Genomic DNA, 17,559 nt, shown 5'->3' with positions numbered 1-17,559 from the left:
AGCAGTTCAAGTAGACAAGGTTGTAAAGAAGGCATATGGAATGATCTCCTTCATTGGCAGAGGTATAGAGGTATAGGATATAATGTTGGAATTGTATAAAACACTGGTGAGGCCACAACTGGAGTATTGTGTGCAGTTCTGGTCACCACATTACAGGAAGGATGTAATAGCTCTGGAGAGAGTGCAGAGGAGGTTTACAAGAATGTTGCTAGAATTAGAAAAGTGTAGCTACGAGGAGAGATCGGATAGGTTGGGGTGATTTTTCTTAGAATAAAGAAGGCTGAGAGGTGACTTGATTGAGGTGCACAAAATTATGAGGGGAATAGATAGAGTGAACAGGATAAAATTGTTTCCCTTGGTGGAGAATTCTAGAACCAAGGGACATAGATTCAAGATAAGTGGCAGAAGGTGTCGGGGGTACATGAGGAAGAACTTTTTTACGCAGAGGGTAGTGGGTGTCTGGAATTCGCTGCCCAAGTTGGTGGTAGAGGCAGAAACTCTAAACTCTTATAAAAAGTACCTGGATTTGCACCTTAAGTGCTGTAAGCTGCAGGGCTATGGGCCGGGTGCAGGAAGGTGGGATTAGAAAGGGCACCTGGGTGTCCCTGGGCTGGCCTGGACAAGATGGGCTGAATGGTCTCCTCTTGTGCTGTAACTTGTCTATGATTCTATGGTTCTATGGTTACCAGTCCAAGCTTTGAATTTGTTTCAGCTGAGACGAGTAGATTTTGTTTATTCTACTATCTTGATCCTCAGATATTCCTTCTTCCCTCGCATTGGGCTCTCAGCTTAGTATGTTCCCTTGGGCTGAGCACTGTTCCATCATCTAGCCTCAGTTTTATCTTTGATAGCTTCATTTTCGAGTCACCAACTTGAGAAACTTCAAACGGGTCTGCGAAGCTCACAATGTTGCACATAGCGCCAGTGTCTACCTGACACTTTATATTAACTTGATGCCCTTCATCTGCAGTCATCATTCCAATAGTAACAAGCCAGTTTTTTCCTCAAGGCTTGACAGTGTTGTAGAATGTAGAGTGATTTGTCAGAATCATCATCTGACATCTCTCCAGCAACCACTTTTATAGGCTTACTTTTCTTCTTTAAAGCAAAATCTTTGCGTGCAAAGTGATTCAGCTTCTTGTAGTTAGAGCAGTGCTTTCCCATGCCAGACATATTTCCTTTTCTTTCTGGTGTCCTCCAGAATATTTACATCCTGTACCCTGGCCTTGATTTTTCTGCTTGTTCTTCTGTAACTATTTCTTCCTTTTATCCATTATCTTACACTTGTATGACCTGGACTGCCCTTCAGCCTGGGGAACTGATCAGACTTTGCACTATCAATACTCTCCAGCTGACAATTAACACCAGAGCTTCTGCACATGTCAACAGCTTTCTTGAAAGTAAGGTTCTCTTCTGTCAGCAGATGTGATCTCACAGCAGGATTTCTTGTTCCTAAGACAATCCTATCTCTGATCAGATCATCCTTCAGTTGCTCAAGCTCACAAGATTCAGCGGGACGTCTCAGTGTAATCAATGTTCTCCCCATCTCCCTCAGCTCTGGAGTTGAACATGTAGCATTCATAAACAACATTAGAAGATGGTTCAAAGTGAGTTTTCAAGACCCCCAAAATCTCACAAGAATAGCATTTCTGTTCTTCAGTGAGGTCTAGGGCACTATACAGCTTCGCTGATAACAGAGTTGCTTCTCTTATTTGTTCAGATTTCTTGTTTAACTCTGTGACAAAATCATAGTTCTGCCATTGAGACTGGAAGAATTTCCAATTTATTTTCAAATCTGCCTATCTCCATAGTAACAGATACTGGAATATTCAAAGCCATACTGACTCACCCAGTGACCAATGTCCTGTACAAAGCTGCAGACTGAAATTTTAATTATCCTCTACGATAAAAGCAAATTACTGCGGATGCTGTAAATCTGAAAACAGAAATTGCTGTAAAAATTCAGCAGGTCTGGCAGCATCTGTGAAAAAAGAAACAGAGTTAACGTTTCAAGTCCACATGACTCTTCTTCAGAGCTTTGAAGAAGACTCATACAGAATTGAAAGGTTAACTTCTGTTTCTCCACAGGTGCTGCCAGGCTTGCTGAGTTTTTCCAGCATTTCTATTTTAAATTATTCTCTGCTGTTTCTTACTGCTGCTGGCTCTCTTACAGCTATCAAAATCTCTTCAATTTCAGTTGCACTCTCCTGACGCCATGTTCCAAGTGCTGGATGAGATGGCTTCTGCTCCCTGCCAGTTCAGCACTCCCTCAGTACTGCTCCTCTGGCAATGCAGCATTCCCTCAGTACTGCCTCCCTGCCAGTGCAGCATTCCTCAGTACTGCTCCTCTGGCAGTGCAACACTCCCTCAGAACTGACCCTCCGACAGTGCAGCACTCCCTCAGTACTGACCCTCTGACAGTGCAGCACTCCCTCAGTACTGACCCTCTGACAGTGCAGCACTCCCTCAGTACTGACCCTCTGACAGTGCAGCACTCCCTCAGTACTGACTCTCTGACAGTGTAGCACTCCACCAGTACTGACCCTCTGACAGTGTAGCGCTCCCTCAGTAATGCCCCTCCAACAGTGCGGCGCTCCCTCAATACTGACTCTCCAAAGGTTCTGCACTCCCTCAGTACTGACCCTCCGACAGTGCAGTGCTCCCTCAGTACTGACCCTCCGACAATGCAGTGCTCCCTTAGTACTGACCCTCCGACAGTGCAGTGCTCCCTCACTATTGACCCTCTGACAGTGCAGCACTCCCTCAGTCACAGGACATGTCAGCCAAAGTTGTGAAGCGGGATTAAACCCACAAGCCTCTGACTGAGGCGAGTGCCTTACCATTGAAATAAGATTGGCACTGCATTAGCCACATTCTTAGCCAAGCTGTTCCGGTTCAAGTATAACAGTGGGATTTACCGACAATGTGGAAAATTGCCCAAATATGTCCTGCCCACAAAAAGCAGGACAAATCCAATCTGGCCAATTGTTGCCCCATCAGTCTACTCTCAATCATGAGCAAAGTGATGGAAGGGATCATCAACACTGTTACTGAGTGACACTTACACAGCAATAACCTGCTCACCATTGTTCAGACTGGGCTCTGCCAGGGCCACTCGGTTCTAGGCCTCGTTACAATCTTGATCAAAGCATGGACAAAGTTGTTGATATCCTGAGGTGAGAGTACTGCCTTTAGGAACAGGAAGAGGCCATTCAGCCCCTCAAGCCTGCTCCTCAATTGATAAGATCATGGCTGATCTGAATCTTAACTCCAACCTCCTGCTTCAAATCCTTCTTTATCCTTGCCCAGAAAAAATTGATGAATCTCAGATTTAAATGATTAATTGAGCAAGCATTTCTTGCTTGTACATGAGAGTGTTTGCTATTTCTATCACCCTTTGTGTAAAGAAGTGTTTTCTAATTTCTCTCCTGAATGTCCTGGCTCTGCTTTTCTGGGTCTGTCCCCTTGTCCTAGTCCCCCCGACCAATGGAAAAGTTTCTCTCTCTACCCCTTCAATTCATTTCAAAACCCTAAAACACCCAGCAGGTCACCCCATAACATTCTATATTCCAGGGAATACTCTCCTACTTTATGTAATCTCCCCACACAATCTAACCATTGGAGTCTTGGTATCATTCTGGTGAACCTGCAATGTACTCCTTCCTAGGCCAGTCTATCCCCTCAAAGAGGTTCAGTGCCCAGAGCTGTACAAAGTGCTCCAAATGTGGTCTAACCAGGGCTTTGTGTAACTGTAGCAAAACTTCCTTCCCTTTATAACTTAGCTCTCTAATTGTAAAGGTTAGCATCGATTAGCCTTTTAGATTATTTTTGTGTGTACTTTATTTTACTGAGCTCTGTAATGGACCCCAAAATCTCTCCAGAGCTCCACTATTTTGACCTCCACTATTCCTAGCTTTTCACCATTTAAATATGCTGTGATATATTCTCATTGATCCAAAATGGATGACCTCATAGTTAGCTATGTTTAAAGTTGCTCCTGCTCACTTATTCAATATTTCTGTAATTTTAATGTTCCTGTCAACACTACTGACTATGTCAGGAATCTTTAAGTCACTGGCACACTTGGATTTCTGGCTCTATATTGAGCTATCAAGATCATTCATAAATGTTGGCCCCAGCCAAGATCCTAGGCATCAAGGCAGCATTTGACAATGTGCGACAACAAGAGTCATAGGCAAGTAAAATTGAAATTATTGGGAACCAGGTGGGAAACTCTCTGCTGGTTGGAATCATACCTAGCACAAAGGAAGATGGCTGTGGTTGTTGGGGACCAAACATCTGAGCCCCAGTACATTGCTGCAGGAATTCCTCAGGGCAGTCTTAGGCTCAACCATGTTCAGCGGCTTCATCAATGACCTTCCCTCATCAAAGGGTCGGAATTGGGGAAGTTCGCTGATGATTGCACGATGTTCAGCACCAATCTGAGGAATTCCTCAAATAATGAAATAGTCCGTGTGTATATGCAGCAAGACCTGATCAACATTCAGGCATAGCTCATAAGAACACAACACAAGATACAAGAGAAGGGAGCAGGAATAGACTATACAGCCTTTCGAGCCTGCTCCACTGTTCAATACGATCATGGCTGATCTTGGGTTTCAACTCCACTTTCCTGCCTAGTCCCCATATCCCTTGAATGCCTGTGACACCAAAAATCTGTCTCTTTCAGTCTTGAATATACTCAACAATGGACCATCCGCAGCTCTCTGGGGTAGAGAATCCAAAAGATTCATAAACATTTCAGCTAAATGATTCCCCATTATCCTGAAATTATGCTCCTGTGTTCTAGATTCACCTGTCAGGGTAAATAGCATATGTGTATGCCCCTTCAGAATCTTGTATATTTCAATGTGATCACCTCTCATTCTTCTAAACTACAGATGATTGCAGCCCAATTTACTCAGTGTCTCATCATAGGACAACCCCCTTCATCCCAGAAACCACTTGGTCCACTTGACTGACCTCACTCCTCATAAGCAGATCAAGCAATGCCTCCTTCCTCATTAATCAAGAAAATTATTCTGAACACATAGGAGCTTAGAAAATAGGAGCAGCAGTGGGTCATTCGGTCCTCCAAGCCTGCTCCATTCAATCTGATCATGGGCTGATCATGTATCTCAACACCATCCTCCCGCTCTCTCCCTATACCCCTTAACACCTTTAAAGTCCAGAAATCTGTCTATTTCCTTCTTAGATATACTCAGTGACTTGGCCTCCACAGCCTTCAGTGGTAGAGAATTCCACAGGTTCACCAGCCTCTAAGTAAACTCATCTCAGTCCTAAATGGCCTAATCCGTATACTGAGACTGTGACCCCTTGTTCTAGACCCCCCCCAGCCAGAGAAAATATTATCCCTGCATCCAGTCTGTCCATCCCTGTCAGAATTTCAAATGTTTCAATGAGATTCTCTCTCATTCTTCTAAACTCCAGTGAATACAGGCCTCGTCGGCCCAATCTCTCCTCATACAACAATCCTGCCATCCCACTTCAAAAACTCTTCCCTCTCTCTTCCCTTTAAACTACTACTATCCTATTTCTTGGTTGAAACATATTTGAGCAGAGTACAACTTGACACTGGCATGAACAGAAATATCGGAAATTTTTTTAAAATTCATTCATGAGATGTGGGCTTCGCTGGCTGGGCCAGTATTTACTGCCCATCCCTAATTGCCCCTTGAGAAGGTGGTGGTGTGCTGCCTTCTTGAACTGCTGCAGTCCATGTGGTGTAGGTACACCCACAGTGCTGTTAGGGAGGGAGTTCCAGGATTTTAACCCAGCAACAGTGAAGGAACGGTGATACATTTTCAAGTCAGGATGGTGAGTGGCTTGGAGGGGAACTTCCAGGTGGTGGTGTTCCCATCTATCTGCTGCCCTTGTCCTTCTAGGTGGTAGTGGTCCTGGGCTTGGAAGGTGCTATCTAAGGAGCCTTGGTGAGTTCCCGCAGTACATCTTGTAGATGGTACACACTGCTGCTACTGTGCATCGGTGGTGGAGGGAGTGAATGTTTGTGGATGTGGTGCCAATCAAGTGGGGCTGCTTTGTCTTTGACGTTGTCCAGCTTCTTCAGTGCTGTAGGAGCTGCACTCATCCAGGCAAGTGGGGAGTATTCCATCACACTCCTGACTTGTGCTTTGTAGATGGTGGACAGGCTTTGGGGAGTCAGGAGGTGAGTTACTCATCACACGATTCCCAGCCTCTGACCTGCACTTGTAGCCACAGTATTTATATGGCTAGTCCAGTTCAGTTTCTGGTCAATTGTAACCCCCAGGGTGTTGATATGTGGGGGATTCAGTGATGGTAATGCCACTGAACATCAAGGGGTGATGGTTGGATTCTCCCCTGTTGGAGATGGCCATTGCCTGGCACTTGTGTGGCGTGAATGTTACTTGTCATTTGTCAGCCAAGCCTGGATATTGTCCAGGTCTTGCTACATTTGGACATGGACTGCTTCAGTATCTGAGGAGTCGCGAATGGTGATGAACATTGTGCAATCATCAGCGAACATCCCCACTTCTGACCTTATGATGGAAGGAAGGTCATTGATGAAGCAGCTGAAGATGGTTGGGCTGAGGACACTACCCTGAGGAACTCCTGCAGTGATGTCCTGGAGCTGAGATGATTGACCTCCATCAACCACAACCATCTTCCTTTATGCTAGCTATGACTCCAACCAGTGGAGAGTTTTCCCCCGATTCCCATTGACTTCAGTTTTGCCAGGGCTCCTTGATGCCACACTCGGTCAAATGCTGCCTTGATGTCAAGGGCAGTCACTCTCACCTGACCTCGGGAGTTCAGCTCTTTTGTCCATGTTTGAACCAAGGCTGTAATGAGGTCAGGAGCTGAGTGACCCTGGCGGAACCCAAACTGGGCATCAGTGAGCAGGTGATTGCTAAGCAAGTGCCACATGATAGCACTGATGGTGACCTCTTCCATTACTTTACTGATGATGGAGAATAGACTGATGGGGCGGTAATTGGCCGGGTTGGATTTGTCCTGCTTTTTGTGCACAGGACATACCTGGGCAATTTTCCACATAGTCAGGTAGATGCCAGTGTTGTAGCTGTACTGGAACAACTTGGCTAGGGGTGCGGCAGGTTCTGGAGCACAAGTCTTCAGTACTGTTGCCAGAATATTGTCAGGGCCCATAGCCTTTGCAGTATCCAGTGCCTTCAGCTCTTTCTTGGTATCACGTGGAGTGAATCAAATTGGCTGAAGACTGGCATATGAAGACTGGCGATGCTGGGGACCTCCGGAGGAGGCCGAGATGGATCATCCACTCGGCACTTCTGGCTGAAGATTGTTGCGAATGCTGTGATCGGCTCCTCCATCATTGTGAGTCCTGATATTTGAGGAGCCTCCTCCTCCAATCAGTTGTTTAATTGTCCACTGCCATTCACGACTGAATGTGGCAGGACTGCAGAGCTTAGATCTGATCCGTTGATTGTTGGATCGCTTAGCTCTATCACTTGCTGCTTATGCTGTTTGGCAAGCAAGTAACCCTGTGTTATAGCTTCACCAGGTTGACACCTCATTTTTTGATGGGCCTGGTGCTGCTCCTGATATGCCCTCCTACACACTTCAATGAGCCAGGGTTGATCCCCTGTCTTGATGGTAATGGTAGAGTGGGGGATATGCTGGGCCATGAGGTTACAGATTGTGTTTGAGTACAATTTTGCTGCTGCTGATGGCCCACAGCACCTCATGGATGCCCAATGTTGTGTTGCTAGATCTGTTCAAAATCTATCCCATTTAGCACGGTGGTAGTGCCACAATACAATGGAGGGTATGCTCAATGTGACGGTGGGACATCGTCTCCACAATGACTGCGTGGTGGTCACTCCTACCGATACTGTCATGGACAGATACACCTTCGGCAGGCAGGTTGGTGAGGATGAGGTCAAGTATGTTTTTTCCTCTTGTTGGTTCTCTCACCACCTGCCACAGACCCAGTCTGGCAGTGATGTCCTTCAGCCCAGCTCCATAAGTAGTGGTGCTTCTGAGCCACTCTTGGTGATGGACATTGAAGTCCCCTACCCAGAGTACATTCTGCGCCTTTGCCACCCTCAGTGCTTCCTCTAAGTGGTGTTCAACATGGAGGCGCAGATTCATCAGCTGAGGGAGAACGGTACATGGTAATCAGCAGGCGGTTTCCTTGTCCATGTTTGACCTGATGCCATGAGACCTGGAGTCGATGTTCTAGACTCACAGGGCAACTCCCTCCTGACTGTATACCACTGTGCCGCCACCTCTGCTGGGTCTGTCCTGCCGGTGGGGCAGGACATACCCAGGGATGGTGATGGTGGTGTTTAGGACATTATCTGTAAGGTATGATTCCGTGAGGATGACTATGTTAGGCTGTTGCTTAACTAGTCTGAGAAACTAGCCCCCAGATGTTCGTAAGGAGGACTTTGTGGGGTCGATAGGGCTGCGATTGCCATTTCTTGAAACGTGTACAGGCGAACCTTTTAGGTTAATATGTAGAGGGTCCAAGAGACGGTGCATTGCTGGACCTAATTCTGGAGAATGAAGCCGGACAGGTGGCTGAGGTGGTGGTGGGGGAGCATTTTAGTGATAGCGACCACAACATGGTACAGTTTAAATTTGTTATGGACAAAGAAATCGACAAGTTGCAAAAAATGTTTTGAATTGGGGGAGAGTGGATTTTAGTAAAATAAGGCAGGATCTGGCCAAGGTAGACTGGGAACAGTTACTTGTGGGGAAATCTACAGAGGAACAGTGGGGGGAGTTCAAAAAGGAAATGGGGAGGGTACAGGCTCAACATGTTCCCTCTAGGGTGATAGGAAGGAGTAACAAGCCAAGAGAACCATGGATGACCAGAAATATTCAGGATACGATGAGAAGGAAAAGAGAGGCTTTTAGCAGGTACAAGGGAAGCAAATCAGCAGAGGCATTAGTGGAGTACAGACAGTGCAGGGTGGAGATTAAGAAAGCAATTAGGAGAGCAAAGAGGGGATATGAGAAAGCTCTGGCTGGTAAAAGTAGGGAAAATCCCAAGATATTCTATAAGTATATCAATGGGAAGAGGATAACCAGGGAAAGAGTAGGGCCCATAAGGGACCAAGGGGGAAAACTACGGATGGAGCCAGAGGACATCGGTAGAGTGTTGAATGAATACGTCACATCCGTTCTTCACCCAAGAGAATGAGGATGAAGGTATCGAACTCGGGGAGAGAGACTGCGAGGTTCATAAACAAAATGATATAGGGAGTGACAAGGTCTTGGAGGTGTTGGCAGGCTTAAAAGTGGACAAATCTCCATGTCCAGATGATTTGTGTCCCAGACTGCTGAGGGAGGCAAGGGAGAAGATCGCAGGGGCTCGGACCCAAATTTTTAATTCCTCTCTGGCCACGGGGGAGGTGCCAGAGGACTGGAGAACAGCTAATGTGGTTCCGCTATTTAAGAAGGGTTGTAGAGATAAGCCAGGGAACTACAGGCCAGTGTGCCTCACGTCAGTGGTAGGGAAACAATTGGAAAAATTTCTGAAGGAGAGTATCTATCTCCACTTGGAGAGGCAAGGTTTGATCAGGGATATCAGCATGGCTTTGTCAGAGGGAGGTCATGCCTAACAAATTGGATTGAATGTTTTGAGGGGGTGACCAGGTGTGTAGATGAGGGTGGTGCAGTTGACGTAGTTTATATGGATTTCAGCAAAGCCTTTGATAAGGTCCCACATGGGAGACTTATAAAGGAGGCAAATGCACATGGGATACAGGGTAATTTGATAAGGTGGATTCAAAATTGGCTTAGCTGTAGAAGGCAGAGGGTGATGACAGAAGGATGCTTTAGTGACTGGAAGCCAGTGTCCAGTGGCGTACCACAGGGATCTGTGCTGGGTCCCCTAATATTTGTCATTTATATAAATGATATAGATGACTATATGTGGGGTAGGATTAGTAAGTTTGCGGATGACATAAAGACTGGCCAGGTGGTTAACAGTGAGGTTGTGTCTTGGGCTACAGGAAGATATAGATGGGATGGTCAAATGGGCAGATAGTGGCAGATGGAATTTATCCCTGAAAAGTGTGAGGTGATACACTTTGGAGGGAGTAATTTGACAAGGAAGTATTCATTGAACGGCATGACACTAGGAAGTTCTGAGGAACAAAGGGACCTTGGCGTGTGTGTCCATAGATCTCTGAAGGCGGAGGGGCATGTTAGTGGGGTGGTAAAAAAGGCATATGGGACACTTGCCTTTATCAATTGAGGCATAGATTACAAAAGTAGGGAGGTCATGCTGGATAAAAGCAAAAAACTGCTGATGCTGGAAATCCAAAACAAAAACAAAAATAAAAATACCTGGAAAAACTCAGCAGGTCTGGCAGCATCTGCGGAGAGGAATACAGTTAATGTTTCGAGTCCGTATGATTCTTCAACAGAATTAAGGAAAAATAGAAGAGAGGTGAAATATAAGCTGGTTTAAGGAGGGGTGGGACAAATAGAGCTGGATAGAGGGCCAGTGATAGGTGGAGATAACCAAAAGATGTCACAGACAAAAGAACAAAGAGGTGTTGAAGCTGGTGATATTATCTAAGGAATGTGCTAATAAAGGTACAGATAGCCCTAGTGGGGGTGGGGTTGGGGGAAGGGATTGAAATAGGCTAAAAGGCAAAGATAAAACAATGGATGGAAATACATTTAAAAATAATGGAAATATGTGGGAAAAGAAAAATCGATATAAATTATTGGAAAAAAGGGGAATCGGAAAGGGAGTGGGGATGGAGGAAAGAGTTCATGATCTCAAATTGTTGAACTCAATATTCAGTCCGGAAGGCTGTAAAGTGCCTAGTCGGAAGCTGATGTGCTGTTCCTCCAGTTTGCGTTGATCTTCACTGGAACAATGCAGCAAGCCAAGGATGGACATGTGGGTATGAGAGCAGGGTGGAGTGTTGAAATGGCAAGCGACAGGGAGGTTTGGGTCATGCATGCGGATAGACTGAAGGTGTTCCGCAAAGCGATCATCCAGTCTGAGTTTGGTCTCTCCAACGTAGAGGAAACCGCATTGGGAGCAGCGAATACAGTAGACTAAGTTGAGGGAAGTGCAGAAATGCTGCTTCACTTGTAAGGAGAGTTTGGGCCCTTGGACGGTGAGGAGAGGGGAAGTAAAGGGGCAGGTGTTGCACCTTCTGCGGTTGCATGGGAAGGTGCCATGGGAGGAGGTTGAGGTGTAGGAGGTGATGGAGGAGTGGACCAGGGTATCCCAGGGGAACGATCCCTATGGAATGCCGACAGGGGGGGGGTGAAGGGAAGATGTGTTTGGTGGTGGCATCATGCTGGAGTTGGCGGAAATGGTGGAGGATGATCCTTTGAATGCGGAGGCTGGTGAGGTGATAAGTGAGGAGAAGGGGGACCCTATCATGTTTCTGGGAGGGAGAGGAAAGTGTGAGGGCGGATGCGTGGGAGATGGGCCGGACACGGTTGAGGGCCCTGTCAACCACCGTGGGTGGAAAACCTCGGTTAAGGAAGAAGGAAGACATGTCAGAGGAACTGTTTTGGAAAGAGGCATCATCAGAACAGATGCGACGGAGGCGAAGGAACTGAGAGAATGGGATGGAGTCCTTACAGGAAGCGGGTGTGAGGAGCTGTAGTCGAGGTAGCTGTGGGAGTCGGTGGGTTTGTAATGGATATTGGTGGACAGTCTATCACCAGAAATTGGGACAGAGAGGAAGGAAGGGAAGTGTTCAGGAACAGTCCCCATCCACCACTACTCTCCTCCGTCTGGTTGAACTTGTTCTCACACTGAACAATTTCTCCTTAAACTCCTCTCGCTTCCTCCAAATAAAAGGTGTGGCTATGGGTACCCGCATGGGCCCCAGCTATGCCTGTCTCTTTATGGGGTATGTGGAACATTCCTTGTTCCAGTCCTACTCAGGCCCCCTCCCACAACTCTTTCTCCGGTACATCGATGATTACTTCGGTGCTGCTTCATGCTCTCGCCTGGACCTGGAAAAATTTATTAATTTTGCTTCCAATCTCCACCTCACCATCATTTTCACATGGTCCATCTCTGATAACTCCCTTCTCTTCCTTGACCTCTCTGTCTCAATTTCTGGTGATAGACTGTTCACCAATATTCATTACAAGCCTACCGACTCCCACAGCTACCTCGACTACAGCTCCTCACACCCCGCTTCCTGTAAGGACTCCATCCCATTCTCTCAGTTCCTTCACCTCTGTCGCATCTGTTCTGATGATGCCACTTTCAAAAACAGTTCCTCTGACATGTCCTCCTTCTTCCTTAACCGAGGTTTTCCACCCACAGTAGTTGACAGGGCCCTCAACCGTGTATGGCCCATCTCCCGCGCATCCGCCCTCACACTTTCCTCTCCCTCCCAGAACCATGATAGGGTCCTCCTTGTCCTCACTTATCACCCCACCAGCCTCCGCATTCAAAGGATCATCCTCCGCCATTTCCGCCAACTCCAGCATGATGCCACCACCAACACATCTTCCCTTCATCCCCCCACTCCGGCGGCATTCCGCAGAGATCATTCCCTCCGGGACAACCTGGTCCACTCCTCCATCACCCCCTACACCTGAACCCCCTCCCACGGTACCTTCCCATGCAACCACAGAAGGTGCAACACCTGCCCCTTTACTACCCCTCTCCTCACCATCCCAGGGCGCAAACACTCCTTTCAAGTGAAGCAGCATTTCACTAGCACTTCCATCAACTTAGTCTACTGCATTCGCTGCTCCCAATGCGGTCCCCTCTACATTGGAGAGACCAAACGCAGACTGGGTGACCGCTTTGCAGAACACCTTTGGTGTGTCTGCAAGCATGACCCTGACCTCCCTGTTGCTTGCCATTTTAACACTCCACCCTGCTCTCATGCCCACATGTCCGTCCTTGGCTTGCTGCATTGTTCCAGTGAAGCCCAACGCAAACTGGAGGAACAGCACCTCATCTTCCGACTAGGCACTTTACAGCCTTCCAGACTGAATACTGAGTTTAACAATTTGAGATCATGAACTCCCTCCTCCATCCCCACCCCCTTTCCGATTCCCCTTTTTTTCCAATAATTTATATAGATTTTTCTTTTCCCACCTATTTCCATTATTTTTAAATATATTTCCATCCATTGTTTTATCTTTGCCTTTTAGCCTATTTCAATCCCTTCCCCCCACCCCACCCCCACTAGGGCTATCTGTACCTTTATTATCACATTCCTTAGATAATATCACCACTCTCAACACCTCTTTGTCCTTTTGTCTGTGACATCTTTTGATTATCTCCACCTATCACTGGCTCTCTATCCAGCTCTACCTGTCCCACCCCGCACCCCCCCCCCACTCTTGAACCAGCTTATATTTCATCTCTTTTCTATTTTTCCTTAGTTCTGTTGAAGAGTCATACGGACTCGAAACATTAACTGTGTTCCTCTTCACAGATGCTGCCAGACCTGCTGAGTTTTCCCAGGTCATGTTGGAGTTGTATAGAACCTTGGTGAGGCCACAGCTGCAGTACTGTGTGCAGTTCTGGTCGCCACATTATAGGAAGGATGTGATTGCACTGGAGGGGGTGCAGAGGAGATTCACCAGCATGTTGCCTGGGATGAAACAGTTAAGTTATGAAGAGAGGTTGGATAGACTTGGGTTGTTTTCGTTGGAGCAGAGAAGACTGAGGGGCGACCTGATCGAGGTGTACAAGATTATGAGGGCATGGACAGGGTTGATAGGGAGCAGCTGTTCCCTTTAGTTGAAGGGTCAGTCAGGAGGTGACTAAGTTCAAGGTGAGGGGCAGGAGGTTTAGGGGGGATGTGAGGAAAAACTTTTTTACCCAGAAGGTGGTGAGGGTCTGGAATGCGCTCCCTGGGAGGGTGTTGGAGACGGGTTGCCTCACATCCTTTAAAAAGTACCTGGGTGAGCACTTGGCACATCATAACATTCAAGGCTATGGGCCAAGTGCTGGTAAATGGGATTAGGTAGGTAGGTCAGGTGTTTCTCACGTGTTGGTGCAGACTCGATGGGCTGAAGGGCCTCTTCTGCACTGTGACTCTGTGATTGTCATTTCCCCTACCTGGGTTGATGCTAGGTGCTCTGTCCGGTTTCATTCCTTTCCTGAGGCATTGTAGTGGTTTGATAGGCAATTTCAGCAAAACATTGCTGTGGGTCTGGAGTCACATGTAGGGCAGGCCATATAAGGATGGCAGATTTGCTTCCCTTTACAGCATTAGTGAACCAGGTGGGTTTTTATAACAATCGACAATGGCTTATGGTCATTATTAGACTTTTAATCGCACCACCTACCACAGCAGGATTCGAACCCGGGTCTCCGGAGAATTACCCTAGTTTTCTGGATTACTAATCCCGTGACAATACCACTACACCATTGCCTTCACCTGGAAATCTAAGGACAATGATGAGAAATACAGGCAGAAAGCTGAACTGATATAAAGGAATGGACAGTGAGTGCTGAGCAGAGTAAGGATTACAGTTACAGTCAGTATCAGAACCAATGCAGGTAACACAAATCAATAAGGAGTTGAAAATTGAGATCGACATCAATTTGCATTTACAATGCGCTTTATCAGAAGGAAAGAGAATTTACGTTAAGTGGGTTATGTGATCTGGAATGCACTGGCTGAAGGGGTGGTGGAAGCAGATTCAATAATAACTTTTGAAAAGGAATTGGCTAAATATTTGAAGGGGAAAATATTGCAGGATTATGGGGAATCAGCAGGGGAGTGGGATTAAATTGAATGGCTCCTGCAGAGAGATGGCACAGGTACAAAGGGCCAAATGGCCTCCTTCTGTGCTTTGTGACTCTGTGTTTCTATTATCACACAGTTGAAAAGTCCACTCACCACACCCCAATCAGGGGAACTCAGCACAGGCAACAAAAGTCAGCATTGCTAATCCAGCCCAGATCCTTGGAATGAATAATAAAAATTTACATAAAAGCAAAAAACTGCAGACGCTGGAAATCTAGAACAAAAACCTGGAAAAACTCAGCAGGTCTGACAGCAGCTGCAGTGAGGAACACAGTTAACGTTTCCAGTCCGTATGACCCTTCATCAGAACTCAATAAAAATTTACAGCCTTTCAACATATGAAGATAAATTTTAACAATGATTTAAATAAGGGTGTGTTCCTGACTCACTGGGGAGCGCGCAAACAGGACTTAGTCATGAGGGAAATCCAACACCCACACCACATGAATCAACAAAAAAGGGAGAAGCTTTACCACAACTGCTCACCTCTGAAGAATCTTTTCTGCTGCCTTAAGGTTGATGTGCATTCCCAGTGATTTAAGAGACTCGACAATCTCAGGAGCATCAATCCTGCCTAAAATAAAACAACATTTTACTGAAATGCTCAAACAACAAATCTTGAATCATATTGTGCAGGACTGGGGTACAGGGTATGGCACACTGTACAGGACTGGGTTACAGGGTATGGCACACTGTACAGGACTGGGTTACAGGGTATGGCACACTGTACAGGACTGGGTTACAGGGTATGGCATGCTGCGCAGGACTGGGGTACAGGGTATGGCACACTGCGCAGGACTGAGGTACAGCGTATAGCATGCTGCACAGGACTGAAGTACACTGTATGGCACGCTGCGCAGCACTGGGGTAGAGGGAATGGCACGCTGCGCAGGACTGGGATGCAGCGTATGGCACGCTACGCAGGACTGGGGTACAGCGTATGGCGTGCTGTGCAGGACTGAAGTACACCGTATGGCACACTGCGCAGGACTGAGGTACAGGGAATGGCAGGCTGTGCAGGACTGGGGTACAGGGAATGGCATGCTGCGCAGGACTGGGGTACAGCGCATGGCACGCTGCGCAGGACTGGGGTACAGGGTATGGCATGCTGCGCAGGACTGGGGTACAGGGTATGGCACGCTGCGCAGGACTGGGGTACAGGGTATGGCACACTGTGCAGGCCTGGGGTCAGGGTATGGCACTCTGCGCAGGACTGGGGTACAGGGTATGGCACACTGTACAGGACTGGGTTACAGGGTATGGCACGCTGCACAGGACTGGGTTACAGGGTATGGCACGCTGCACAGGACTGGGTTACAGGGTATGAGACACTGTGCAGGACTGGCATACAGGGTATGGCACGCTGTGCAGGAGTGGGGTACAGGGTATGGCACACTGTACAGGACTGGGGTACAGGGTATGGCACGCTGCGCAGGACTGGAGTACAGCGTATTGCACGTTGCACAGGACTGGGGTACAGGGCATGGCACGCTGCGCAGAACTGGGGTACAGGGTATGAGGCACTGCATAGGACTGGGGTACAGGATGTGGCACACTGTACAGGACTGGGGTACAGGATGTGGCACACTGCGCAGGACTGGGGTACAGGGTATGGCACACTGCGCTGGACTGGGGTACAGGGTATGGCACACTGTACAGGACTGGGGTACAGGATGTGGCACACTGTACAGGACTGGGGTACAGGATGTGGCACACTGCGCTGGACTGGGGTACAGGGTATGAGGCACTGCATTAGGACTGGGGTACAGGATGTGGCACACTGCGCAGGACTGGGGTACAGGGTATGGCACACTGTACAGGACTGGGGTACAGGATGTGGCACACTGCGCTGGACTGGGGTACAGGATGTGGCACACTGCGCTGGACTGGGGTACAGGGTATGGCACACTGTACAGGACTGGGGTACAGGATGTGGCACACTGTACAGGACTGGGGTACAGGATGTGGCACACTGCGCTGGACTGGGGTACAGGGTATGAGGCACTGCATTAGGACTGGGGTACAGGGTATGGCACACTGCTCATGACAGTGGGTACATGTTTTGTTAAATTCATTCATGGGATGTGGACATCACTGCTACTAGGTCAGCATTTACTGCCCATCCCTAAGTGCACTTGGGAAGGTGGTGGTGAGCTGCCTTCTTGAACCACTGCAGTCCATGTGGTTGTGATGAAAGCATAATAATTTTCATAATATTTTTCTGATTTATTGTGAAGTAGATCTATAGAGTTAAGTATAGTTAGGTCTGTATGTGATTTAGTTACATTTGGAGTCAAGTAGACTGCAAGTTCAAAATCAAAAGAAGCTAAGTGCTTGACATGCTAATGAGTAAACATGGATGATGGCTGAGCGTGTAACGTGTAAAGAGAATTTGCATTTTTAGATAAATGAAGAGATTTGGATTTCAAAGGGATCTTTGTCTGTTTACAACTAGCCTGATAAGCAAGGCTAAGGAAAGTGGTTATTTTTCTCAAAGGTTACTGACAATATGTTGGCAACGTGAAAGTTTTTACATAATGAGGAAGATAAAGTTTCAAAGCCATATGGAACAACAGAATTTACATATTAAGAAGGGAGAAACGTATATAAAGGATAATGAAAGGCTACGTGTCGGAAGGCCATGTAAGATCTAACAGGAGTGTGTGAAGTAGCCTCGACGAAGCTTGCTGCCATTTGCACATAAGTCTAATATATAATAAAACTGAAGTTGGGGAAAAGCCATTTGGAATTCCATTGTCAAGTGGGTATTGTGTTAACTTGCTGATTCTATTATAAATCTAAAATC

At 47.1% G+C, this 17,559-nt stretch overlaps 1 protein-coding gene across 1 annotated transcript in view; it reads right to left on the bottom strand.

Moving 5' to 3' along the window:
- The window catches only part of LOC121289173 (calcium-binding mitochondrial carrier protein SCaMC-1-A-like), a 92,513-nt gene that overhangs the window by 57,024 nt on the left and 17,930 nt on the right, over nucleotides 1–17,559 (bottom strand). The window contains exon 3 of the mRNA XM_041208344.1: nucleotides 15,240–15,327. Coding sequence (XP_041064278.1) covers nucleotides 15,240–15,327 — 88 coding nt within the window. The remainder of the gene's footprint in view (nucleotides 1–15,239; nucleotides 15,328–17,559) is intronic.

The sequence above is a fragment of the Carcharodon carcharias genome, chromosome 16 (genome assembly GCF_017639515.1).
Source record: "Carcharodon carcharias isolate sCarCar2 chromosome 16, sCarCar2.pri, whole genome shotgun sequence".
Classification (NCBI taxonomy): domain Eukaryota; kingdom Metazoa; phylum Chordata; class Chondrichthyes; order Lamniformes; family Lamnidae; genus Carcharodon; species Carcharodon carcharias.
Note: the sequence above shows the minus strand (reverse complement) of the source record. Positions and strands in the feature narration are given on the sequence as shown.